Source organism: Camelus bactrianus, chromosome 22, assembly GCF_048773025.1.
Source record: "Camelus bactrianus isolate YW-2024 breed Bactrian camel chromosome 22, ASM4877302v1, whole genome shotgun sequence".
NCBI lineage: Eukaryota > Metazoa > Chordata > Mammalia > Artiodactyla > Camelidae > Camelus > Camelus bactrianus.
The window spans coordinates 6,840,427-6,859,121 of NC_133560.1; the positions used below are offsets into that span (position 1 = coordinate 6,840,427).

Sequence of the window (18,695 nt, forward strand, 5' to 3'; positions counted from 1 at the left end):
CCAAACTCCAAGTTCCCCTTCTCAATACTTCTGGAGGGAGTGCTCCCAAAGTCGGGTCTTTTCTCAGAATCTCATTCTTTATTTACTTTTGGAGTCAGGACTTGTTTGCATATGTAAAACCAGGACCATATTGTTTGCAGATGCTAGGGGTGCTGCCAGATAATTGAATGTAAAAAGCGGAGGCTTTTGAATTATTTTTACAAACCTGGACACAAAAGCATATTTTCTTAGAATTTAAAAAAAAAAAGCATGGAAATAAAGATCGTGGTATTGGGTTTCTAATTCAAACATTTCATTTTGTGTTCCTAATAGGGATGTTTTAAACCCAGAGTTAGGGACCTGGAGATGGGAGTGGGAGGCGGGGCAGAGGACTAGGAGGTAAAACTGTGCAGATTCACCGACTAATCCAGAAAAAGAAACACATCAAAGGAGTTAAAATAAATAGCAAAACAAAAACTCCATCAGTTACTTATGATTCCATCTAGTAGCATTTAACAATACGTTTCCCCCCCTTTCTTCAACAGTTTTCTGTTTAGCTTTTTGTTTGAAGATAAGAATAGCTTAAAAGTAATTGTGTTTCCTATCAGTGTTAGATAAAGCCCCCTTCCCCTCGGGGGGAGCCGCCCAGATGTGATAGCACTTGTTAAAAGCAAATTGTTTTTGCTTGTTACTGTTTATGTGCTAAAGAAAAAGCTTTCCAGAGTAAGACTGAAATTCAGACTACCACATTAATTAAAGTTTATTTTAGCTTTGACAAGAGCATCTGCTTAAAATTCTAGCATAAGGACATTTTAAAATTGCATGAGATTCAAAGCTCATTAGCAAAACTATTAATTAAAAACCCTGAAACCCTTTAAAACCCTAATTAAAACCCTAACATAAATTGCAAATTTTAGAATTTATTTTTAACTCTTATTAATCACATGCTGCAATGTATGTACAGAAGTTTCTGTGGCTTAAATAATTAATGTTATTGCTTGAAAAGTTTTTGTGGTGTGAATAATTAATATTATTTGATTGTTATACCCTATGTGCCCATGAAATTCTTTTTAATTACAAAATATTTCAAATATATATAATAATAATAATATAAATGCCCTGTATTTTGCCATATTTGCTTCTGATTTTTAAAGAAATAAAATGTTACTCTTTTGCACTCCTAAAAAAAAAGGCAAATTTTTTTAGCATTAAATGCTTTTTTAATTTTTAAACGAGTGTAGCTTCTAGCCTTTCTAGCAATGATAAAAACAGATGAGAGCTCCTCCTACTAATTTACTGGCTTAAACTAGAAGGCTGGATTCTTTTCCCCAGTAAATTTGGGATTCTGTAGTCATATCTGCAAGTACAATGGGGAGAAAAAGTGAGTTCTGAGGTCCTGCGCACGCCTGCACCGCTGGCAGCTTGGGCGGGTCCCAGGTCGGTGAGGACGGGCGTGGCCGGGATGCTCCAGAGTCCGGTGCAGGGGCGGCCGCTGGAGGCTGGGGGTGGCAGTTGCTCTTGCTGCGTCAGGTCTCACCCCCTTGGGGGCGGCCTGTGGCAGCTGCAGGGGCACCTCTGGAGGCTGGGGGCCAGCCGGGCTGCTCACAGGGTGGCTCTGGGCCAGGTGGACGGCGCCAGGGCAAAGTACCACCCCCCACCCCCACCCCCATGCCCGTCCCCGGTTTGAGCCGCAGTGAGTGGCAGGTGGGGGTCTGGCCCGGAGCTGAGAGCTTGGCAGCCAGAGGCCTAACCAGATTCTGGGGCTAGCCAAGGCCTTGGGATGGGGGTTGGGGGCTGCAGAGGTGGGATGAGGATGGAGACGTCCTGTCATAATCCTGCTTTCACAGCCCCTCCACTGAAGTGTCCACGACCCCTGTCCTCCTGTTCTCAGAACTCGGCCTTAACTCCGTCTCTCTTCGGTGTCAGCCTCTGTGGCCCCCCCTGGAGAACCAGGGCGAGGCTGGCAGGCTGGGAGGGAGAGGGAACTCAGGAGGGCTTTGCGGGGCCCGCAGCTACCCTCTTTCTGTCTCGGGCTCCCAGTCCTGGGCAGTTCAGCCAGAGGCAGACAGGGCTTGGCTGGAGCCCCTTCTTACGTGAAAATTCCAGGCTTGGTGGTCAAGGGCTTAAGACTGGAGGTGGCCTTCTTGGCTTCTCTAAAGCGGCGCTTTAAAAATTACATTTTTGTTCATTTGTTTGCTGTACTATTTTCAAGGTATTTGTATTATTTTTTTTAATGGAGAAAAATTACATTTTTATGTTTGACCCTTAAGTACCCCTTTCGGTGGTCGTCTTGCATTTTCTACTCATGTTAACACATTCAGGATTTGCTTTGATTTTTTAAGGGAGATTTTCTTGTTTTTGTTTTTTGGTTTTGTTTTTTTCCTAGAGAAAGGTTAATGCTTTGTATAGCCTTGTCAGGACTCAAGTGTTGGCTAGCTCTGGGACTGTGGGCCGATTGCTTCACTCCCCTGAACCTGGATTTGGGATTGCAGATGAGTTTCTCCATTTTTCCAAGCTTGTGTCCCCTGTCTGTGGGGCAGGGACCATAATTCAGGCCTCAGAGGTTACCCCGCATGTCACATCAGGTGCTGGTTATGCCAGCGCTGTGCTGTGAGTTGCCATCATAGCAGACTTCTGACTCCATGGCTGTGGTCAGTCTCTCCCCTTCACCCAGGTCTAGCTCAGGGCTCGGCATGTGTCCAGATTCTGGTTAAATGCAACTGAACTAGAGTTTCTAGGCTGAGGATCCCCACTGATAAGAAGAAAGGAAGATGCCATCAGGGTGGATTAGGTCTGGGCCAAGGGGTCTGACGCCTGTGGGCTGGGAGGGGCTGCAGCCTAGGGGGCCGGGGGTTCCCTGGGATCGGATGGGGGGGGTGGCCCCTCGAGCAGGGAAGGAGGTGCAGGGGCCAGTTTTGATTGGGCCCACCTGGCGCCCCCCTGCTCTGCCCTCCCATCCTCACGCTGACCACGGGTTCCCTTTGTCGGTCCTGGGTTTGTATTGGAAAATGTTATAACAAAGCAGAAACCTGCCGCCTTCTGTTCAGGGACTCCCAAGTCATTGCTTAATGCTTATTTTTGTTTCTCCTCCTGTTTTAAAACTGCCCATAGAATTCAGTGACCTTTTAAAAAATGGTCTTGAAAGCCCCAGCCCCACCACTGTAGATCCTTCAGATACGTTGATTTTCGCTAATTTTTCTACTTCTGCCCCTCTCTGCTCTGAAACTCATCCTTATATTTTTTCCCCCTTTCTTCCTGGTTCAGAAGTTGGAGGGACTCGCCAAGCTGCGGACAGTTCGGGAAGCGCCATCGGAGTGCGTCTGCCCCCCAGGTAAGTGGATGTCTGATCCTGGCTGGCTCCTGACTTCTGAAGCCCTGGCCTTCTCGCCCTTGTCTGCTCAGAACCGCCGAGGACACGGTCAAGGGAATCGCCTTGGCTTTCGGGTTGTCTGTTGTACTGCGTGGAGCGTCCTGGGGCCTTTCTTCCTACCGCTTCCCTGGTAGGCGTGTCATGAGAGATCCTGGCAAAATCAGCCGACTTGGTTTGATGAGGACGGTGGTGTTGGGGGAGGAGCTGCGAAGTGTTACAGATGACTTACAGTAACAGCTCAGATGCTCGGAAAGTAGCAGCCGTCCCATTTTAAAGATGGAGAAGCAGGCTGGAACCGCCCACACGGTATTAGCCTTGTGACTCCAGCTCTGTCCCACACCTGAGGGGCTGCGGGTGGGTAGAGGAATAATCCAATGAATGTAGGTTTTTTGTTTCATTTTTTTGGGTGGAGCTAGAGGAAAGGAGTATGAAACATGGTCTGAATGACTCAGATAGTCATGTCTCTTGGGTTGTGGTGGTGTAGACCAGGATGGCTGTGAACAGAATGAGGATTTGATGGTTCCGAATCGATGTGGCTCAAACCATGATTCATATCGGGTCCTCTGGGTGTCCTCAGGGGAGCTTTGCACAGACTATGGTTGAGAATTTAGGGGTGTAGTCTCAGCCCCAGTATCTTCAGGACTAGAATTATCCTCTCCTAGAACTGCGTGGAACACCAGTGAATGAGTGGGAAGTCGTAGTATTTCCCAGGCTTCCCACCACGCCAGGTAAAGTAACAGAATACGGGGGCTGAGCCCAGGCCCCTGTTCCTTGCTGTCACGCCTTCCATTGGCCAAGCTGTCTGGCATTTCCCAAACTGTTGTGTACCCAAGGCAAGTTCGTGTGCCCTCTGCACCATGAGGCCAAACTGAAACGGTGGAGTTTGGAGCAGAGAAAGGTTTATTGCAGGGCCAGGCAAGGGTGATGGGGTGGCTCACGCTCAAGAAAACCCTGAACTCCCCAAAGGGTTTCAGCAAAGCGTATTTAAAGGCCAGGTGAGGGAGGGGGGTCTCGGGGTATGTGATCAGCTCGTGCACAATTCTCTCCCTGGTTGATGCTGAGGTAACTGGACATCAACACTGTCAAGCCCCAGGCGCTAGGTCTGGGGGCCATGTGCTCTTGACCATCAAGTAGTTAATTTCTTCCCTTTGGCGGTGATATTAAGCATCTGAAAAGCTCAGGAAATATACAGGAGATACTACTATCTGGGTGCTTCAGAGAGGAGCTGCAGCAGAGGACAGGGGAGGGATCTGACCCTGGAAGGCCCCATGGGGTCCCGCCTGGTTACGGAACCACTTCATCTGGTCCAGAAACCAGGCTCACTGATGGGTTAGCACCTCTGGGTTGGGAGATGCCCTGAGATTTGTGAAAAGGTGGACCTTGATGTGAAAATTCAGTCTCTGGGGACCCAGTGAGAGAGGATTTTATGGCTGAGCTTGAGTTGGCCTCTCATAGGAACCCTGAGGGTTTCATAGGATGGAAAAGGACATGACAAGTAATGACATCGTGAGCAGGTCAGGAGCTCAGGAACTGCAGTTCAGGAGGAAAAACAAAAATTCAGGTCCACAGATGACTTTTTGGCTGATCTGCAAAACGTATGAAATGGGAACAGCTCCTCTCCTTTCTCCTCTTTCTTTCTGAGTGTTGTTGGGGTGTGAACTCATGTAAGTTATGTGGACGAGTGTCTTTTAAACTGGGAGTCCCAGCTCATTCATGAGACATGAAATTGGCTCTGTGGGCTGCAGCTCGCATTCTGAAATTCTGAGCCAGCAGAGATGGAACAAAAATGATTGGACTGAGGTTTTTGTTTCCGCGATTGTAGGGGTGACATGGATGATGGTGTGAAACGGGCTCCTTGCGTGGGTTGCTGACCGGAAGTTTGAAAATCCCAAATACAGATAATAGATGGAGAGTGAGGAATTGGCAGTGAGGGGCGTGGAGCCCCTGAATAAACCCAAACCGGCTCCGAGTCTTGGTCAGACACTTACTGTTTGTATCAATAAATGGTACCTATACCGGAGCGGGCTGAGGGGGCCTTTCTGAGCTCATGGAGGAACTACAGGTCCAAGCCCAGGTCCTACCCTCCCTTAGGGGCTTCTGAACCACCAGCAGAGGTGCTGAGAGCTGGGCTGACTGTGGAGGCCGAAAGGCTGGTCAGAACCCCCAGTCCCAGTGAGAGGAGGGCAGTGACCGCCCCTGCTCTCTGGAGGCCCCCAGGGGTCTGTGCTGTGCTGTCATTGTCTGAGGGCCTTGTGGCTATGGTCACACCCTCCTGGCACCTGTGGTCAGTGTAGCCCCAGGGGTGCAGCAGGGTGGCATCTGCCAGGCCGCGATGTGCAGCCGTGCCCACGTCTGCTCTTTCTCTCCTGTCACCTCGAGCTGGAGGACTCCCACAAGCCCCTGAGACCAGAGCGCTTTATCAGAGCAAAGCCACATAGGCTGGCACATTCTCCTCTGTCACAAAAAAGCACAGAGGCCTTTTTCTCCAGCACCAGAAACCTTTAACTCGTTCCCTTTCTCCCCAGCTCTGATCTGCCCTGCAGATTTCTGGAGTCTGGACACGCCGACCACCCTCTGTAGCTTGGCTCCCCGTCTGATCTGAGATACGCACAGATCCCCCTGACCCACTTCCTTCCCACGGCCCCAAGGATAGTGTCACCTTTTGTCAGATCCTAGGATGCAGCAGACAGATAAGCAAAGCAAGAGAAGGGGGCGGCTCTTCTGTGTGTGTTGCTCATTGTGAAGGGGATGCTGGCAGAGCTCTGAGGCCGAGAGGAGGGCAGGCCTCGGGCTGGAAGGTCAAGGTTCTTCTCTTGCCCGAGTTAGTGGTGGGACGACCGGCAGGGCTGGGGCTTCAGGCAAGTGAGGGGCCCTTGAGCCTTGAACTCCTCTATAAAACAGTGGAGTGGGTTGAATTGTGAATTTCCCAAAAGACAAATCCCAGTGCTAACCCCTGGTGCTTGTAAGTGTGGCCTTATTTGGAGATAAGTTCTCTGCAGGTGTACTTACGTTAAGGATCTTGAGATGAGGCATCCAGGATCTAGAGGAGGCCCCCAGTGCAGTGATGAGTGTCCTTACAAGAGACGGGGCGAGAGACCTGAGACACAGAGACACCCAGAGGGGAAGGCCCTGGGAAGACGGAGGCCGAGACCAGAGGGATGCGTCTGCGTGGCCGAGAACACCCAGCACTGCCGGCAGCCTCGGAAGTGGAGGGGGCATGGAAGGGACTCTACCTCAGAGCTTCCAGAAGGAATCAGCCCTGCTGAACACCTTGGTTTTGGACTTCTGGCCTCCAGAACCGGGAGAGAATAGGTTTCTGTCATCTGAAGTCACCCAGTTTGTGCTCATTTGTCGTGGCAGCCTCAGGAAGCTAAAATGGGAACAGCAGTCACCCCGAGGACCTTGTAAGGCGGCTGAGAGACTCAGAATGTGCCGGACACAGGAGCCTCCCGTAGCGCTGCTCTGTGTCACACACCTGCCCCCCGAGAAGCACCCCGCTCTTCCTTCAACAGAGAACTCCAGGCTTTACATTTACGTGACTAACCCATGTCCCGGGGAATTCCAACACCCTCTTGCCTTCCTCCCTCCCTCCCTCCCTCCCTCCCTCCCTCCCTCTCTCTTTCTTCTTTCTTCTTTCTTTCTTCCTTTCTCTTTCTCTCTCTTTCTCTTCCTTTCTTTCTTTCTTTCTTTCCTTCCTTCCTTCCTTCCTTCCTTCCTTCCTTCCTTCCTTCCTTTCTTTCCTTTCTTTCTTTCTTTCCTTCCTTCCTTCCTTCCTTCCTTTCCTTCCTTCCTTCCTTTCCTTCCTTCCTTCCTTCCTTCCTTCCTTCCTTCCTTCCTTCTTTTCTTTCCTTCTTTTCTTTCTTTCTTTCTTTCTTTCTTTCTTTCTTTCTTTCTTTCTTTCTTTCTTTCTTTCTTTCTTTCTTTCTTTCTTTCTTTCTTTCTTTCTTTCTTCCTTCCTTCCTTCCTTCCTTCCTTTCCTTCCTTCCTTTCCTTCTTTTCTTTCCTTCTTTTCTTTCTTTCTTTTCCTTCCTTTTAAATCAAACTGTAATCAGTTACAATGTGTCAATTTCCAGTGCACAGCATAGCAGTCAGACATATACATACATGTATTCCTTTTCGTGTTCTTTTTCATTATAGCCGACACCCTCTCTGCTTACATTCCTTATGTACTTGAATGCTTCAAAACGTGTTTCAAGTTTTAAAATGTTTGTTTTTGAATAGGAAATAATATGTAATAGAAAAAGATTCAAGTGCTGCGAAAGATTACACGTGAAAAGTAATCCTCCCCTCCTCTCCAAAGGGGCCCCTGGCCATTTGCGGACGTCCTTCTGAGCAGGGCTCCCCAGCAGAGCTTCCTGTGATGGTGGGAGTGTCCTAGGTCCCACTAACACAGCCGCCACCACCAGCCACATGGGCTGTCGAGCCCCTGAAAGGTGGCTAGTGCCACTGACGAACGGAATTTTAAATTTTTGTTTAATCTCAGTTTTCAGTCACCACCTGTGGCTGGTGTCTATGGTATTGGACAGCCTGGTTTTTGAGGTCACTTATGTACATTTCAGCCAGTAGCTCCCCTCATGGTTTTGCGCACGGGGCATCATATGTCATTGTCCCTGTGTTGCTGTTCGCAGTTTGCAGTTTCCCTCTGAGCTGGTCTGCATCAGCCTGCCTGTCGGAGGCTGCCTCCTTTGGGGTTAAAGGACGGAATCCTGTCGGGCTGTTGGGTTGTCCTGTGAGGTCGCCGGCCAGTCCCCACCCCAAGGACGTTTGGTTTGTTTTGTTTCCCATCCTGTGTTCTTACAGACCGTCCTGCAGAGAAGTCAGGGACGGAAGGAGGCCTGTTGTCTCGCCCTGTCCCCTGCCTTCCTTGTGCTTTGTACTGAAGGCTGTCATGAGCCAGGGATGGCTGCAGGGCCTGGGGGCCTGGGGCAGGAAGGACAGGAGCCCGCAGTCTGTTTGGGGAGCCCCTCCAAGAGCAGCAGTTCTGGAATGTTGCAGGAAGGGCGCTGGCAGGGGGTGGCCCTGAAGTCTGCTTGTGGGAGATGTGGGCATGGTCGGGTCCCCACTGAGCTGTGAATGGTCCTGACACCTGAGCATCCCAAGGGACAGGTTGGGGCCAGCACCACCCTGGAGCCTGAGAGGCCTGGATCTGACTCTTGACTCTGCTGCCAGGTGAGTGCATCCTACATGTCCCGGAGATATGGGCCCCTCTGGTGTACAAGCTCCTTGCGTTAACTGACGCTTTTAATTACATTCATCAAACACACAAATGGAAAAAGGAAACTTCGGAGGCCATACAGCTGGCCTGGAGAGGTCGGTGCAGAGCCAGGTTCGGGCGTGTCTGGGCTCAGGGGCTCCCCCTCCACCTCTCAGCTCCTCTCTGAGCTGTTTTCAGACGCTGTCTCCTTGCAGTGGGAAGGTGGCCACCAGCAGCCCCAGGGGTGGGTCAGCGAGCCCAGCGGATAGAGCTTTCCCCTTACTCGAAGTTCTCAGCACTGGGGAGCGGGGAGTGTTATGGGCTGACGCGTGCCCCCTCCCCCTGCAAATTCATGCACTGAAGTCCTGTCCCCCTCCCAGTACCTCAGAATGCGACTGTCTTGGAGACAGGTTCTTGAAAGAGGTAGATAAGGTCAAGTGAGGCCATGGGGTGGGCCCTAATCCTCCATGCCTGGTGTCTTTGCAAGAAGAGGAGATCGGGACACAGACACACACACAGAGGGAGGGTGACGTGAAGACAAGGAAAGACGGCCGTCTGCAAGCCAGGGCGAGAGGCCTCAGGAGACACCAACCCTGCTGACACCTTGATCTCTGACTTACAACCCCTAGAACTGTGAGGAGATCGGTTTCTGTGGTTGAAGCCCCCCAGACCGCGGGACTCGTTCTGGCGGCCCGAGCAGACCAGTCCAGGGAGCTGTTGCTGGTGGATGCGGAGTTTCTGTTTGGAAAGAAAGAAAAGTTCTGGAAATGGAGAGTGGGGGTGGTTATACCACATTGTGAATGTAGTGAATGCCATGGAATTGTGCACCTTTTTTTGTTTAATTGAAGTGTAGTCAGTTTACAATGTTGTGTCAGTTTCTGGTTTACAGCATCATGTTTCAGTCATACGTATACATACGTATTCCTTCTCATACTCTTTTTTGTCACAGGTTACTAACCATCAGATATTGAATATAGTTGCCTGTGCTGTACAGCACAGACTTGTTGTTTATTGGTTTTGTGAGGATTTCCTTGTATTTCCGATGTAAGAGATACTCTGCCAAAGCTCAGTAGATACTCTGTGTGATTTGTTCTGTATGTAGGTTTAGATTTTGCTGTATTTGTGGAAGAGGGTGAGCTCTGCTGTCTTGGCCCAGCCCCCAGAATTGTGCACTTTTAAATGGTTAAAATGGTTATTTAAATTTTGTTTCTATTTTAGCATGATTAAAGAAAGAAGTCCCAGAATCGAGCCAGACTTGTCTGGCTTGGGGCAGGGGCCTCTCCCTGGCCGAGTCGGTGTGCCTGGATGCATTGACTGCTCAGGTCTGGGTCGTGGGACAGTTCTTGGAACTGGGCGGGCAGAGGGAGGCCATTCTGGGGGAAGGCTGATGCTACCATGATCGCGTGGGCTGACAAGGGGAAGGGTGGTCACCTCAAGGACAGTTGGGGTGCTGTTCCCAGAAGAAAAGGAAAGAGATGTCACTAGGCAGACACATTTAGTAGATGACCCCTTCAGTCCTGCTCCGGGGGCAGCTGGCCAGACGTGTCCAGCTGGTCCTCAGCGGGGACTGGAGACAGATCCTGCGTTTGAGTGGAGGTTTGCCTCCACCTCAGGCACACAGGTCTTTCCCTCTGTGGAATTGATCCAACGGTGTGGCTCAGTGATAAAGCGCTTGAATTCTGGACCCAGGCTGCTGGGTTCAAATTCCCTGTCCTTTACCAGCTCCACGACCTTGAACTTAGCCTCCTGCTACCTCAGTTTTACATCTGTGAAGTGGGGTTTCTGATAGCGCGGGGCTTGTGCAAGGACTAGATGAGTTAACACACGTAGTTTGTAACAGGGCCTGGCGCCGCTTCCTGAAGACGAGTTAGTGGTTTCCAGGCCCCCAGATCCGTCGTCCCCAGGCCAGTCCAGACCCGCCGTGTGCAGCCTGTTAACCTTCCTGATTTTCACTGATGTCAGTCCGGGCTGCCAGAGAGGTAGGGGGGAGGCGACCCCGTGCTGGCAGTTGGCCGGGAATATCCTGGAGGGAAAGAACAAAGGCTTGGCAGGTTTCCTTGGCATATTCTTCTGGGACGTGGGTGAGAAAATGCTGATGACAGCGCCCAGAAGTGAGGGAACCGGAAAGGAAGAGAAGACGTGTAGCGCGTGATCTCTGGTCAGCCGCTAACAGCATCCAGAAAGGCCCGTCCTGCAGAGCCTGGGGCTCTGCCCGGACACGGCTCACGCTGAGTTCTCACTGGGCTCAGCCAGCCCCGGAAGTTATTAGCAACTTTTAACGGGAAAACGGTGATACTTTTCATTTCCTCTCTGTGCCTGTTTGTGTCCTTGCATAATATGCCAGAGACGTGGTGTGTGGTTTCCAAATGATGGGCCCTGGGCTTGCAGTGAAGGGTGACTTTCCAGAAATTAATAAACAGACGAATCAGTTAGGAACTCGCTGCTCTGTGGGAATCTTTGGAAGTCTGAGCAGAGGCGCGAAGCTCTGCCCAGGAGAGCGCAGAGCACGAGGCGGAAGTGATACGGAGCCTGATCCATTTCGGGGATGGTTTATGGCCCGTGCTGCAGGGTGGGACAGACGTGGTCAGGGTTGCTCTGTTCAGTCTGTTTACTCTATCTGTTGGTTTTGGAGATTGCTTAGGGCAGGGGGTGGCACTTTGTAATTACTTGGAAGCAAAAAATTGTTAACCCCCTTTGAGTTCCTTCTTATTAGTAGAAATTTTTTAAATGATACTTTTTTTAATGTTAAATCCCAGTCAACTTGCATTTATGGTAAAAATAAGTAGCTTAATAGCGTTACGCTGCGGGTCAGACTGTACAGAAGTTAATTTGTATGTCTGATTTTTTTTTTTTTGCCAGAATTCTCTGGAGAACTCATTCATTTGTTCATTCATTCATCGCCCCCTCCCCTGTGTCGTGCTTGTCCTGCGGGCGATGCTAAGATTGTTAGAGGGGCTGTAGACCCGGTTCTTAGAGGACATTGGCACGTACACAGGGACCATCGGGAAGAATCCCAAGACAAAAGGCCCACCGAAACTGAAAGGAGGAAGAGGTCACCTCCGATCAGGAAGGCCTGGGTGGGGGAGATGACAGCTGGGCAGGGTTGGCTTCTTAGCCAGCTGGGACAGGACGAGCCCCAGGCACCCGGAGCCCAGGAGCGTCAGGGAGCCCTGTGTGGTTGGAAGGTGGTGGTGGGAGGTGAGGGAGGGTCTCGGTTTATAGGGGGATGTGGGCCCCGTCCCTTGGGACACAGGTAAAGGTGCGTGAGTACAGTTCAGCTTTCAGAGGAGGACTCTGGATACAGCGTGAAGGATGGGCTGGACCACAGGTTTGGCCCAGCAGAGAGGCCCGCTGAGAGGATGCTCAGGGTGCAGACAGCCTTGTCTTGTTCCCTCCTGCATCCCCTGGGCCTCGAACAGGGCTGGGCATGTGGAGGCGGGATGATAATATCTGCTGAATGGCTTCTCTGGAGGAGAGGTCACGAGAACTTGAATGAGGGCCATGAGAATTGATGGCAGGGAACAGCTGTGAGAGGCACTGGGCCATGTGGTGGACAGAAGTCACGAACAGGATGGATGGGCACGGGAGGGGACAGAGGTGCCCGAAGTTGGAAGCCTGGGGGAGGGCGATATCCTGAACAGAAACCGGAAATCCCCAGAGAGGGATTTAGAAGGGAGGATGGTGTGCATGGTTTTGGACAGTGGCCTTACAAAGCAGTTTGTAGACCCACTGATGGAAGGAGGAAAAAGATTAGAAGTCTCCTCTCAAGGCACGTCTAGCCACGCTGAATTTACGAATTAGAAACTGTACCATGTCCTGTAAACAAAGGTCTTGGGATTTCGCTCTGTGGTGACCATTGGGATTTGGAGATTTTCTTGTGGCCACCAGAGGGAGCCCACAATGTTCATTAAATGCTATAGAAATCGAGTAGGAATTTTTAAAAGGATAATTAATATTTTTTTAAAAATGTACTCTCAAGCACACGAAAGTTCAAACCAAAGGCAGTGAAATACAAAGTTAACTTTTCACTCTGGTGTTTTTTTTTCCTGACTAAAATGGAAGATCCCTGAGAATTTTCCAGATGATTCCAGAATCAAGTGGTGTGTTGTTGGTTTCAGGTCATGACGATTATGTGAAGGGTAAAAAAGCCGTTAGCAAGCACATTCCTAGAGCAGGTGTCCCACTCACCCAGCGTCGCATGGGTGGCTCTGGGTTAGTCTCAACGGAGAATCCCTGAAGCTGTGGGAAGATAAGACACGGAAGGGCCTTGATCTCAGCTTGGCCAGCCCTGTGCCAGCTATTGGATGACAGGTGCGACATTTCCCCCCATGAGGTGTCGTGTAACTCTGTACACTGCGATTACTGAGTGTCCCACCTCTCAAGAGCTGCTCGTGTGGGGGCCTGCCTCTTCCCGGGGGTGGGTTCAGTGCAGTCACAGTATCCGGCTTCTTAGCTCACTGCTCACGCCAAAGTGTATTCCACATGGACGGAAGACACAAATGTGAAACATAAAACCATGGAAGGCAAGACAGAAGTACAGCAGGTCATTTTTTAACATTATGAGGTGGAAATCGACTTTATAAGCCTGGCACCGAAGTCAGAAGCCATAAAGCAGCAGTTCTCACCCTGGGGTGATCTTGTCATCTGGGGACGTTTGGCAAAATGTTTAGAGACATTTTTGATTTGTCTCCTCTTGGGGGGTGGCGTGCTACTGGCATCTGGTGGGTAGAGGACAAGGATGCTACTGACCAGACCACAGTGACAGGCCAGCCCCCACGACAAAGAATCTTCTTACTCACATATCAGCGGTGCTGATGTTGAAAAACTCTGCTGCAGAATAAATGTTTTCGTAAATGTTTTCAGCTTCAAAACTTATATTTTCTTTTTTAAAAAAATTATTATTTTTTGGGGCGAGAGGGGTAATTAGGTTTATGTATTTATTTATTTGTGGGGGTGCTGGGGACTGAACCCAGGGCCTCGTACATGCTAAGCACACTGACAGTGAGCTATACCCTCCCCCACGTAAACTTTCTTTCTAGAAAGAAAACCCCACCTTAACAAAGTTTGAAGACAAAGACACAGGAAAATAATTCAACATATACAACAAACAGACAGTGAAAGCATGAAACCCAAAGTGCTTTGGTAAAAAAATAAGGGAAAACCAAATGTTTTAGTGGGAGAGTGGGCAAAGGAAATAAGCAGGGAGTTCTCAGCAGGAAAATATGTGAATGGTGACCTTGTCCCTCAGTGAACACTTCTCCTGGGGCACCCGTTCTGTGCCAGGCGCCGCTCTGGGCACTGGAAAAGCTGGTCCACATCGTGAATAACTGAGGAAATGCACAGTGAAATGAGGCGCTCGTTTTCAACGATCAGATTGATAAAGCTTAAATGCTGGAGGGCAGTTTGGCCTATGAACAGAAAATTTTAAAAGCACAGACGTTCTCCCAGCATTTCCACTGCTAGGTTCAGTGAAAATCTGACGACTGTGCACAAGTGACTGTACGGTGATGTTTATCGGAGCATCATTCACAGCCGCAAAAGCGTGGGGAACGACAGTCCCAGCCCTTTACAGGCGAAGGACAGCCGCGGTATTCTGACAGTGGGGAGAAGACGGGCAGTGTCAGAGTGTGAACAGCGCTGATCGCTGCAAGGTGAGAGTGCAAGTGCCCTTTTCTTTCCTGCCTTTTCTTTTCTTTATTTTTAAACGGAGGCCCCGGGGGATTGAACCCAGGACCCGGTGCATGCTCGCTAAGCATGCTCTCCACCACTGAGCTCTGCCCACCCCCTGCGTTTTTTGAATGTGCTAACAAGAAGCACGCGTCACCAGCATAATCAGGAGCAAAAAGTAAAACAGCTGAAAAGTGTTCGACCGAAAAGCCAAAGACAGAGTTTGTTTCCAGCCCTGGGCTGGCCACAGGCCTGTCCAAGTGTCCTGCCCACCTCAGGGCTCTGGGGGTCTGGAAAGGCAGCCCCTGTCTGATTTAAAGTCCACCAAGCCACTCGGCAAGAAACCTGGTGCCTGACAGGTGCTACAAAAATGTTTACATTTAATACATAGTGTTTTCCTAAAGGACCTTTTAAAGCTGAAAAGTGCACTGTAGACACAGATTAATATAGACACCCATGGGGAGTGATGGAAAGCATGTCTTCTGGGATAAGGCAGGCCTGAATTTGAGTCCTGGGTCTGTCAGTTAGAGCTGTGTGACCTTGGGCATGTTACTTAACGTCTCTGGCCTTCAGTTCACCATTCTTCTTTAATAACGACACCACAGTCCCAAAGTTGAAGGTAGTTATTTGTTATCTTATTTGTTCTTCATTCAAAAGTATGTATTCAATATCTTGTAGTAACCTATAATGAAAAAGAGTATGGAAAGAAATATATGTATGTACATGTATGACTAAAACATTATGCTGTACACCAGAAATTGACATAGCGTTGTAAACTGACTATACTGCAATAAACAAAATTTTTTTTTAATGTACCATGTTAGATTTTAGGGGCACAGTGGTGGACAAGACAAAATCTGTGCCCACGTAGAATTTACATTCCAGGCGTCATGGGGTAGGTAGGGTGGAGACAGACAAACTAAAACAGATAAAGTAACAAATGAGGTAACTCAGGCATGGACAGGCGCTTGGCAGAGGATGCAAGGGTGTGGTGGTGCTGAGATTTACTGCTTTGGAAAGGGAGGTCAGGGAGGGCTCACTGGGGAGGGGACACTGAGGCCAAGATCTGCATGATGAGAAGCCTGGCATCCCAAGGTGTCCCAAGGCCCCAAGAACAGCGAGTTGGTTCTTAGGCAGCCAAGAAGCTGGGGTGTCTTCTAGGAACAGGGAGGAGTCAGTGTCTGAAGGCTGGGGAGGGCATGATCAGGCTAGGGAGGGTGTGTCTGGCCCTGTTGGCTACAGAAGAATGTGTGTTTCACCCCCAAAGCAGTGGGAGATCACTGCTGGGTTGAAAATAGAGAGGTGCCATTGTCCAGTTTGTGTTTTGAAAAGCTCAGGCTGATGCGGAATGGAGAGTGGTCCTGGAGGAGTGCCTGAGAGGAATGGAGGGGCAGAGGAAGTGGGGAAACCACTGGGAGGTCACCGCAGTCGTCCAGGCCAGGTGCAGTGGGGGCTCGCACCAGGGGCGTGATGCTGGAGGCGATGGGAAGACACGGACGGAGTCGATGTGGATTTTAGAGGCTGTACTGACAGGACTTGGAGGTGGACTTAGTCGGGGGGACTGAGGGAGAGAAGACTGGATGACTCCCAGCTTTTGAATGACACCCGAATTCTTAGCTTGGGCAACTCAGTGGTGCCATTTGCTGTAATGGGGGTGGAGGACAGAATGCGGAGTCTGTTTGGACTTGTTCATTTTGACATGACTAGTGGACATCTGAGCAGAGATACACAGTCACAGTCCTTGGATTAAATGACACCACGGAGGTGGAGGCAGCAGCACAGGACCTGGCCCAGAGTGGGCATTTGTCACTGTGTGTTGACTCCAAATACACATGTATGGGGACAGTGGTCAAGACAGCCCTGGACCTTAGCCTGGTTGCCTCCTTCCTTAGCCTGGAGCCTGGAAAGACCTCTTTGTTCCTTACTGTATTAGTCAGGGATTTCCAGAGAAACAGAACCAATAGGTTGTGTATACCTATCTGTCTGTCTGTCTGTCTGTCTGTCTGTCTATCTATCTACCTATCTATCTATCTAAAGAGATTTGTCTTAAATAACTGGTTCAGTCCAAACCTGCAGGGCAAGTCAGCAAGCTGGAGGCCCAGGAGAGCCAATGTTCCAGTTAGAGTCCTAAGGGCATTTGCTGGAGAATGCTCTCTTGTTGGGGAATTCTCTTTTGTTCTGTTCAGACCTTCAACTGATTGGATGAGGCCCACCCACACTACGGCGGGCAGTCTGCTTTCCTCCAAGTTCACCTGTTTGAATGTTTATCTCATCCAAAAAGATCCTCATGGATAAACATCCAGAATAATGTTTGGCCACATATCTGGGTGCTGTGGCCCAGCCAAGTGGACCCATGAAATTAACCATCACACTTACCTTCTACTGTTACCTCCCTTGGGGTCCCCCTCATTTTTCCTCATCTCTCTTTCCAGCCAGTCAGTTCTCTCATCCTACTTCCCATGCATTGACTAAATCTTCCCTACACCATCCCCACCACCACTGCTTTCTTCAGACCCTCATCGTCCCTCATCCCTTCCAAGCCTTCCCCAGGATTGGGGCAAATTTTGGTTTAACCGCCTTCCATCTTTAGGACCAAGTACGCAGTCTGTATCTTGGCATTTCTCAACTAGACTCTTGCCTCCCTCTCTGGACCCATCTCTCAAATCGTGTCACCTTCCTGTGCCAAATGCAGTGATTTCATTTTTTAATCATGCTACCTACTCAGAACCTATATGTAATTCTTTTGCCCGAAATGGCTCCCCTCCTGGCTTTTTGCTGAAAGAACCCATGTTCATTCTTCGTGGTCCAGCTTCAGTCTTAGTCATCTGAGAACCTTCCCTATTTTCCAGGCAGAATGCATCTTCTCCTCCTCTGTGACCCCACCACACTCTGGGTACCCCTCAAACGATCCCATAGTGTACTTGGGGTTGCTTCATCTGACTGTCACCACCACTTCCCCACCCTGTGAAACCCTAAAAGGCAGGGGCTGTATCCTGTCTCCCCCTCCCCGCCCTCCAGGCTCCTAACAGATCCTCCAGTGACGGTGAGATGAGGTGGGGGAGGAGGGAAAGGACAAACTCTGCTTCTACCCCAGGAGCACGCAGAATTCAGCTCATTTTATAAATAACTTCAGGTGATTTGTGGAGTGACAGTGACAAGTCTGTTAGGGGACTGTTACAGAGAAGGGGTAATAAAGTCTATAAATAAAGCTTCACGGCTGACATTGTCTTCCTTGGACTCCTCACTGTCCAGGAACCGGGCGGGGCTGGCAGAGAGGCTTCTCAGCGCACAGGGAAGCCTGTCTGCGGTGTCCGCTCACTCTTATCCTCAGACTTTATCCTGACTCGCTTTCAGGTTTTCCCACGTTTTCATCGCTTGGCTTTTTCTCCTTGCTTATCTTAGACTTAACTCTGGCCAGGACCTGGCTCTGCCGAGTTCTGAGTTGGCCTCAGGGGCCGATGACTGGATGATTGAAGTCATTTGCATTCAGTTTGGTGCTGGCCCGGGTCCCTTCCCTGTGAATCAGATCCGGTCCTGCCAGCTGGCTTTGGGGTCCTTGCCACTCTGTGTCGGAAATATATTCCCTCCAGGGAAACGGTTCAGAAATCTGCTTCCTGAAAAAGCCTCCTTGACCCTTTGCAGCCAACATTTCCTGTATTTTCTGTTCTAATCCCCAGATTGCTTAAATCCAGCAGGGTTTGGGAGCTGTGCAGACCCGCGCACTCCCAGCCCCCTCCCTAGGTTGGAAGGCCTGGCCTCTGCAGGCACGCACATCTCCCTGCCTGTCTTCTCTGTCCTCTGGCCGCTGAGCCCCTCCCCTGTCCCTCCTGTGGCCTCACCTGGCTCGGCCCACCCCGTGTCCACCCCAAAGCTCTGGCCCGCGCAGCCTTGCAGGGATGGTGGAGGTTGAACCTGGCACCGGGCGACCTCCGCTGCCTCCAGCCTCGTGGGGCAGATAGAAGGGGCGGGGGGCGTGGGCAGAGAGAGCTGCCCTTGCTAAACTGTACAAATATGACTGGTTGTGGTCGAAACACACGGAAATGTCCCCTCCTTTCCTTCATCTCTTAGTGTGGATTGCTCCGTCCCACTCTGCCGCGTGCACCCTCAGGTCTCTCCCTCCAGCAGCCTGGGAGCAGCCCCTGGACCCATCCGTCGGGGAGGTAGCTAGGAAGACATATAACCGGCCTCGCAGAGTCTTGTTCTGGGGAGCAGAGAGGAGGGAGGGAGGCTCGATGGACGGTGAACGAGGTAGCGTTCTTTGATCCCTTGCAACAGCAATCAACTAGGGCAGATTCAGACCAAGAGGGAAAGTATTGGGGGAAATGCAGGAGCTCACAGAGGCGAAGTGCCTGCTGAGGAAGGAGGCTGGGCAGGGACAGGGTGCAGGGCAGCTCCCTGGGGAACGAGAGGTCCCCTGGGTGTGTCTGCACCATTTGTTCTGTGTGTCACTCTGCCTGAGGTTCAGGGTCTCAGGAGACAGAGCCC

At 50.4% G+C, this 18,695-nt stretch overlaps 1 protein-coding gene across 1 annotated transcript in view; it reads left to right on the forward strand.

The window, feature by feature from the left end:
* The window catches only part of COL23A1 (collagen type XXIII alpha 1 chain), a 301,705-nt gene that overhangs the window by 19,957 nt on the left and 263,053 nt on the right, over nt 1–18,695 (forward strand). The window contains exon 2 of the mRNA XM_074350158.1: nt 3,244–3,310. Coding sequence (XP_074206259.1) covers nt 3,244–3,310 — 67 coding nt within the window. The remainder of the gene's footprint in view (nt 1–3,243; nt 3,311–18,695) is intronic.